Genomic DNA, 9,107 nt, shown 5'->3' on the forward strand with positions numbered 1-9,107 from the left:
TGGCAGTTCTTTGATTCTGGACAAGCAATGTACGTGCCGTTGTGCAATACACAATCCAAATGGTCATTGTTATATTGATATTAAAGGAGTGAACTCTAAGACTGCGAATATAAGAACTTCCATAAGCATTAATAATAATAATAAAGTTCAAATGAATACCCAAAAGAATATACAAAAGAATGTACCGAAAAATACACCAAAACCACCAGAGCAAAGTGTGAAAAATGATGAGCCAACGAAGGTTATAAAACAGTCTGCCTCCAACGAAGCTGTTAAATCATCAGATAGTGTTTCCGATATTGACAAGGACCTACGTGAAAAGTTAATGAACTTTAAATTGGTTTTGATTAATCATCGACAACAGGAGATAATGAATGAAAAACTGAAAAAAATGGAAGACTACAGGTTAAGAAATGCTGCAGCACAGGTAAAAACACCACGTCGGGTTACTTTTGCCGAACCGGAAAGTTCTGAATCCAGTGAGGTTAGCACAACAGATGATTCCGTTACATCAATGGATACAGATGAAGAGAATTACATACAGAATCCTATGGAATCGATTAGAGACTATGAAAATGAATTGCCCTATCGGATTTCACACACGCTTCCATTACGTGAACTTGCACCAGATGTTCCCCGTTTAAAAAATTTCAATAATGCAAAAATGCCCGTACCAAAAATGAGGTAAGTAAACAAAACATAAACATATTTTGATGACGAATAATACCATGATCTTACTGCTTAAAAGGAACATCAGACATCCGCGTAAGAACGCCAGTTTTTCCAATAAAGAACTGCGTGAAATTGAGAGGACGAATAAGATTTTGCTGCAAAAAATTGTCAGTCAAAAGCCAACGTTTACCACGAGTGGTCAGGTAAGTAATGCTCTGAAAATATTAATACCAGAGAGAGATATATAGCCAGAGAGATAGATATATAGAAAGAGCTAGAGACAGGGCCGATAGAAAAGGAAAATAAAATATTAAAAACGATGTGTAAGAAGTGACAGAGAGAAATAGTGATAACATAATTTAAAATATGTAAGGAGTGACGGAAATTTGGGTCTAACCTTAAAACCATTAAAAATATTAATGGAATATTTGAAAAAAATGAATGTTTATTTACCTTAGATCTGCATACCTCCCGAGGAGCCTGTAACGATTCTGAGATTCGGTAACGCGGTGTTGCTAAATCTGTCAGTTTTCGCAAATAATTTCAGTGCTCTATCCTTTATGTATTTTTTGATCGGATCAATCTTGAGGTTCCTGATTGAGGTCCTTTGTGCAATTTAGACAATTTTAAAAAAATTCAATATAAAACATTATATATTTCACTTTTAATAGTAAAGATTTGTTTGTCTTTTAAATAATATGTAATTCTATATCCTTAAAATATTTAGAGTTCTAAAGCTTCGGTCAGATTTGCGTCCACAGCTTCCATTAATCGAAGAAAACAGCAACGTCAAATTGATTTGGATAACCAAATATTGAAGAGGAAAATTGAAGCGATAGCTGTACGAAAGCCTGTAATACTAAAATGAATCAAAGAGCTTTTAATATAATTCCGAAATACGTTACTATTGACCTATTTTGTCTTACCTATGTAATATGTTACGGAATTATATTATTAATCTTAGAACGATTGACAAAATTCATTATTCGGATCCTAGGGATATAAATTAACGAAGCTGAATAATATCAATATTTTTTTGAAAATAAAAAATGAGTTTTTATTAATTTTTATTAATTGCTATATATCAAAATTACTAGAAATCAAATTGCTATAGGAGAATAGAGCAATTAAACCGGATTTAACTACGAGAAGAAATAGTTATTAATCAAATTAAATAAGTCATTGAGACTGGGGGTCTCAACTTAAACATTTAGAAAGAAGTGAAGTATATTTATTTTTAGGATGGATGGTTTGAAGAATTTTTTTTTTTGAGTACTGTTTTTACTTAGGAGGAAGATAAGAAGTTCGAGAGAGTGACCAAAAAGAAAACTATTTATGTATATTTTCTTAATACTCTGATCTACTGATATTACATATTTAAGGTTCGTTACTACTTTATTTGTTTCTTGTTAGGAAAGCAAGTTATTTAGAGGAAAAAATCCTTGGATTTCGAGCAATTGGAAGTTGTCACAGAAATTCTTTTTAAATAAGTCAGTTTGAATAGTATTAACTAAATCCATCTGAATGTGATTGAATATGATTTTTTTAGTTGAAGAATTTTCAGTATATATGTTAAAGTGATAAGGACGAATTAAGAGCATCTAATAATCGTAAGAAATTTATTTTAGATTGATTCAAATTTGGATATGATAGTCGAAGAAAGGGAAAGTTCAAGTATAATTCTTTGCACAATTCCAGCTTTTCTTCACTAGTTTATGTGTTCTTAAATTTAAAATAGTTTGCGTTTCTAAAAATGTTATGTAATGATCAAGACTTGACTTAAAAATAACGATTAAAACCTAACTATATAGCTACTTAACTTCATAATAACCCAAAAGACTTGATCGATCAACAACTGAACTTAATAGGTTTTAGATCTAGTTCAAGCTATCTAATGAGGTTCAGATAGTTATCTGCACAATACTTATATTATTATTAATTTAATAACATTTAATTTACATTCAAGTGAATAATAATTAATACTAAATGAATTTTGAGTTCTTAGCTATTATTCTTAATATTTCCTCACTGATTCAGAGTTTGTGAAATAACCAAACACAGTTTTCAGCTGCTATTGATGTCCTTTTACTCACATCGATAGATAAGGAATATTAAAATTCGTTGAAGTATTACTACACCTGCCCGTTCATAGTCGACTATGGGAACAATATATCAAAAAGTGTTACCAAATCCAGGATTGTGCCGCTTGGCTAATCGTAAAATGTCAAATACTGGAGCAAGCCAAATAAATTTCCAACAGCGTTAAAGTGAATTTATTGAGTGTCAAACTGGCCACAAATGCACCAAATGAACCTTTGTTAAAGGTGATATTCCTAATGTCCGAGCACGACATGATCAGCACAGGTAATACAGAAAGGGGGAAATATGCTTTTAGACAATATTTTCTTAAGATAGAATAATAAGATGGAAAATATAGGAAGAGAATTGAAAGAGGATTCATTAGTTAAAAGATCAAAGTTTGCGTTAAAGTTAATGGCGTTAAAACGGTGTCCTTTTGTTTGTGTTGCACTCATCTCTTAACAGCTTTATTAAATTGACAAGGATAACATTGTAAAAGTGTGTTCATGAACGTGGGAAGGACTAAATGTATTTGTTATCTTTCTGAAACAATCAACAGTATTTTCTGTGGTGTACACATAGGACATCATAGTTTGAAATGATTAATTTATTAAATTGATTAACTTGAGTTAATTAATTTTTGTGTGTTGTTCCAGTGAACATTGTGAACAACACTCATCCTTGTCCTAATTGTGAAAAATTTAGGATTAAAAAATAACACACCTGCTTGTTTTGCTCTAAATACATTATTTTAATAAATTTTAACAAAGAACAGTAATTAATGTTATATAAAAATGTTTATATGACAAGGAATAAGAAATTAAGTACTCTTATCATAATAGATCTAACTTATAATAGATCTGCTACTAGAATATCCTGCAATTCCATAATGTGAAGACAAATATTTAATCAACTTAATTAATCAATTTAATCAAAATTTAGCTTTTGAGTGTGTTGATGCACCTATTTTCTATCACACAAAAATTATCACTTTATTGCGCTGAAGCAGCACCAAAAATCTCGTAATCTTGAGAACACCGAGAACAAATGCGGTATTCACCTCGAACATTCCTTCCGCAACTTTAGATCTTCATGTAATAAAGTATTTATACTTCATATTGATATTTTAAAGGTATCAGTTCCCTACCTCAACATGACTTTGTGGTTCCTCAAAAAGATTTCATAGACTTATTTAATGTTTAATTGTCCATCATGAAAGCATTCAGCATTGTCGATGCTGAACACGATCAATGATTGACTTGGATAGAGCAGACTCACTATAACCCTTTTTAAGCAATTGTTAGTTTTTTAAAGCATTTTTTCCATTCGAAGTCAATGCAGAAAATCGTAAAGGAAAGAACACTAAATCCTCTGTAATTTGTCCACTAAATGTTATTTTGATAAATACTACTTAAAGGTTCGCTTTTCTTACCAATTAAGTAATGTAGTTGGGTCAGTAGTGGTGACATATGTATGTCATATATATATATATATATATTTTTTTTTTTATTTATGCCATGTTCCCACTGCAACTAAATCAACTTATGTTAATCAATTTGATATAATTTCTCTTAATTTATTCTTAACTAAGTTGGAAAGCACGAAACCTCATTTTACGGCTAATCAACGGGTCATTAGTAACCCATTATGGGTCATTAGTCTGTTCTGCTGTATGGTGCAGAAGCGTCGACAATTACCAAAGTTATAAGAAGGCGTTAATTGATGATAAGGTGTATGGGTTATACCGCGATATTGACATAGTTAAACCCATAAAAGTGAACTACTTTAATGAAGGCAATGGAAACATGCTTTAAGTCAGTGAGTGAAGCTAAAACTTTAAAAATCTCTTCTCATTCCAACGAATATATCTAAATCCAACATATACATATATAATATATGCTTAATCCCACATAAATATAATTCATTAATAACGTTCGTTCATTTCAAATAGTGGCTTTAATTGTTTTGTATTTCGGGATGTATTGTAAGAATCCGATTCCAAGTTACTATTCAGTTTAATTAAAGTTGACAGTACAAAATGCGCTAATTACTTTGAACTACATTGCTCTGTGACAATGGCAGAGTGCAAGACTTTTATCCTTAAGTCAAGCTTAAGAGCCGACGAAGTAACAAGGTAGGGTACTAAAAGATTTTCTTGCTTGCTATTCAAATCCAGAAAAAACAAATACAAAAATGGAAGAGAATGATTTTTTTTTCATTTTTATTGTTTTTATTATTTGTGTTTTAAAAGTTTCTCAACTAATGAATTACAGCCATTAAAACAGGCAGTTACTTCTTGTACGCTTTGGGTAGGTCTTATTTGTCGCTGTCGATGTTCGGGCCAGCAGGATTTACACAGTCAGCCATTTTTTATTTACACATCGGTTTATATAAGCTTAATTTTTCATATATTTTCTGCTTTTATTCTATACTTAAAGCTCAGCTTATACACCGCCGCTTTTGCACCGCACACCAATTCAAGCTTGTACGGATTTTGCAGTTGTCTTTGTTGGAAAACAACCAAAATTACATACAATATTTTGTTGTTGTTTTATTTTTTACGATAGGACGAAGTATCTGTATCTTTAGTGGTTCGATGACAATCGCGTTACTATCGGTAATTAGCGATTGATTGATAATTAACAAGCAACAATTTTGTTAGCGATGTTCTTAGGTTGATATCGTTCGCGATGTGTTGTACCTTAATAAGCTGAAAAACAGCACCGCACAACGGACGGTACGGTACATCAGTTGTAAGGAGATTGTGTAGTTGTAGGATTTATTTTATGTGTGCTTATCATGATCGATAATAAATCATTTTCCAGACAATTTCTGTCAACAGTTTTACGCGTACGACTCACAACATCGACATCAACATGTTAATCTACACCAAGGCAAAAACAAAAAAAAAATTAAAATAAAATTTTATACTTTCAAACAACAGCAATTGTTGCAGCAACATCGGGAGTGAGCAACAGCAAAGTTTAAAGTGTTCGTTTAAATAAAATTGATTGAAATGTTTTCTTGCTGGTCGCAATTTTTATCAACGTATATGATCTCTGCAATAATAAGTACAACAACTGCAACAACATACTACCAATTAAATCATCTGCACCAAAACAACAAAACAACAAAACAACACAGAATGTTGGTCAAAGCCAAGATATTTGACGCATCAGTTACCAAACGCCAAACAAGATCAGCAAAACAGTTCATTAAGAGAAGTTAGAACTCGTTTGTGGCTCATATCGGTCAGTCCAAAGATTTCAGTGCATTAAAAAAAAGTACATAAAAAATAAAAAAAAATTATAATAAAATAAAGGATTGTGTTGCCTGGTCTTATCTGAGCGATAATTAGTTTCCCCTTTGCTCGTTTGGCAGAAGTAGCTACGTAATTAACACCCTTCGATTGCACGATCACTTGTCACATCGTTTCGTTCTTTGGCACCAAAACTTTGTTCTTCAATTTTTTCTTCTTTTGCTTTCGTATAATTTGCAATCAACAAAATCGTTGCAAGCTTAAAGCCGTTCAAGCCCCGTTTAAGCCGCAGATACTACGACAGCAGCTGCTGGGATGAAAGCTAAGCTGCAGTGCCTCAAATTGCAGCCGAGAATCTGATTTCTCCCTTCGTGGCTGGCTTGCCTTGTATGCTGTACACGACACATTCGACATTTTGACTAATTAATAAAAATGTTATCCGCTTGTGCGCATCATTACACAATAACTTCTTGCAACTTGCAACTCTCATCTTGCAACATATCGACAGCCTCCGCTGTTGCAAACAAATTTTAATCATTATTCCGATATTTTTATTTTTAGTCGCATTTTTTTTGGGAACAGTCCAGCTCGGGTTGCGGCTTTAGTGTTGTCGCTGTGATTCGGATTCTCTTCTGGTTGGTTTTCATGTCGTTCCTCATTATTATTTGTACAAATTATTAACCAAATTTTTAAGATATCCATAACTGATTGGGCAACTGCACAGCTAAGTGTCTTAGTAGCCTTCAAAGCCAAAAAGAAAAGAAACAAATATGTAATGAAAAGATAATAATAAAAGAATAAGAGAAGTGAAGAAGTCCTTATAAAATCTTAACGAATGTAATTTTATATCGTGGGAAAATGGAAACAATTTTTGGGAGTTTTTATTGAAGATAGTTTACTGTCGTATTTTCAAATTAACTTCCATTATTTTAATAAAAAATATTTTAATATTTTAAAAATTCAAGTAAATATATGCATATTAATGCAAGTGCATTTGTGAATGAATTTGCACAGTCAATTAACAAAACTCCAAGTTCGAACATATAAGTCAAGTACGGCTTTGGGCAGTTGGCTATTGAACACTGACTCTGAGCTGCAAATTTGGTAGGGTATGAGTTCAACCGTTGGTGCTTTCAGTTTCAAGCATGGTTATAAGAATACTATAGGCTCTGGTCCAACTCAATAAACTCATTTCGTTCGTCTGCCGTACCGATTCCTAATCGATTCCCCAACGAGACAGAAACTGTATTCTACCACCTATGTCAATGTTCATCTTTAGCCAGTTGTGCACGGGCCAGAAATACTTTGAACATAACTGCAAATACAAAAGTCCATCACATCTAAAAGAGCATGAGGCAGAACCCCATATGCCATCTTTTAATTCAAAAATACTGCTTCAGTAACAACTTTAAGGAGAAGTCACTACTCCATATCGGCTGTTTATTTACTGATCTCAAAGAGTTGTCATCCTTTAAGGTTCTAGACATAGCAGAGGATGTCAGGTTGGTTTTCCTCTATTTGAATATAGGTCTAACTTTTTTTTAATTTTATCTAAATCATAATTCCGATTGCAAATGATTTAAATCAACTTTTTTACTAGTGAGTTGATTATCTAACAACGTACCATCTGCTGAGAGTTTTACTAAATGATATAAAGGACTTAAATCGGAGAGGTGCCTAAATTACTGTTTTAAATATTTTTAGTTAAGGCTAAAAAGAGTCACCCATAGGGAGAGACTTAATTTTCTGCGTAGAAATGTGTAATTAATAAGTACGTTTACCTTAAGGCCTATAATACTATAAAAACTCCACAGGCTCTTTTTTAAGGTACTGTAAGAAATGGAATAAATCGGTAGTGCGTAATATGAAGTCGAAGCAAATAATAAAAAAATATTAAAAGTTACTTTAAGTTATAACAACATAAAATTATGTACAGTGTAAGCATCCACTAATTTTATAAATGATTATGTATATTATAATTTTTATATATAGCTATACATTTAAGTATACTTCCATAGCTATTATATATTATGTGGAAGCTGTTTTGAGCGAGTGCACTTAAGCACTTATACTCTTTTTTAATTCGATGTATTTTTAAAACCTCTCTTTACACCTTGACTGGATTATTGTTTATCACTTCATCAGACTAAGCAATAATTGACCTCAGATCTGCATACCTCCACGAGGAGCCTGTAACCATTCTGAGATTTGATAACGCGGTGTTGGTAAGTCTGTCAGTTTTCGCAAATAATTTCAGGGCTCTAACCTTTATGTATTTTTTGATGGGATCAATTTTGAGGTCATTCGTACTAATATACCATGGTACTTTAAAAAGTCTTCTCAGAGCCTGGCTTTGTGCAATTTCTAGCTGGTGAATAGTAGTGTTTGAAGCTTTGCTAAACGCTACACAACCATATAGAAGTGATGGACGAATTATATGGTTATATATCAGTTTTATCTATTATATATATATTATATATATTTCAATTAAATGTATATAAAAATAAGAATCATATTTTAATAAAATTATCAGTTAAATTTAAGAAATTTTTCGTTGATGGTGTACATTGTCCCAGTTTCACAATTGAAGACTTCCATAAAAGATTAACGAGATATTCTTAGTCACAAAAATGAATTTCAATCGTAATCAAAAATTGTGCAAAAACAACAATAACAATCATAATAATGCCAGCAACAACAAAAACAACAACAATAATAATAACAACAATAATAACAACAACAACAGCTATAGCGACAGCTACAGTAACAACAATGAGCACAGCAGTTACACTAATTCGGAAGCTCTATAAGCTGCCAGCTTACAATTTACAAACGTGGACTCGCCATAACGAACGAACGAGTACAGAGAACAAAAGCCTTTAACCGCATTTAATCAGATAATTTTGCATTTTTATAAATTTCTGTTGCAGTTGCTATTGCTGCTACAGCGGCTACTGCTGCTGCTGCTGTTGCTGTTGCAATTGCAACAACAGTTGCACTATTGCTGTGTTTGGAATTCGATATGTCTCCGCAATGGTTCCATATGCGAATATGCGAGTATGCAACGATATCCTGGGTACTCGCTGCATGTGTTTGT

The 9,107-nt window shown here is 32.4% G+C and overlaps 2 protein-coding genes across 2 annotated transcripts in view; one reads left to right on the top strand and one right to left on the bottom strand.

The window, feature by feature from the left end:
- The window catches only part of LOC119676703 (cadherin-86C-like), a 373,671-nt gene that overhangs the window by 207,006 nt on the left and 157,558 nt on the right, over nucleotides 1-9,107 (bottom strand). The window lies entirely within an intron of this gene.
- LOC119681361 (cilia- and flagella-associated protein 97-like) lies at nucleotides 7-1,644 on the top strand. Its single transcript, XM_038094533.1, has 3 exons — nucleotides 7-684; nucleotides 749-875; nucleotides 1,400-1,644. Exons 1-3 carry the CDS (start codon nucleotides 152-154, stop codon nucleotides 1,538-1,540), a joined length of 801 nt encoding a protein of 266 aa, XP_037950461.1. The 5' UTR covers nucleotides 7-151; the 3' UTR covers nucleotides 1,541-1,644.

The sequence above is a fragment of the Teleopsis dalmanni genome, chromosome 2 (assembly GCF_002237135.1).
Source record: "Teleopsis dalmanni isolate 2A chromosome 2, ASM223713v2, whole genome shotgun sequence".
Classification (NCBI taxonomy): Eukaryota; Metazoa; Arthropoda; class Insecta; order Diptera; family Diopsidae; genus Teleopsis; species Teleopsis dalmanni.

Bases quoted from the DNA above. Each gene is read 5' to 3' on its own strand.
- LOC119681361 (XM_038094533.1), top strand. From the start codon at position 152: ATGAATACCCAAAAGAATATACAAAAGAATGTACCGAAAAATACACCA. The intron at 685-748 runs GTAAGTAAACAA...ACTGCTTAAAAG, and splicing joins ATGCCCGTACCAAAAATGAG to GAACATCAGACATCCGCGTA. The intron at 876-1,399 runs GTAAGTAATGCT...TAAAATATTTAG, and splicing joins CGTTTACCACGAGTGGTCAG to AGTTCTAAAGCTTCGGTCAG.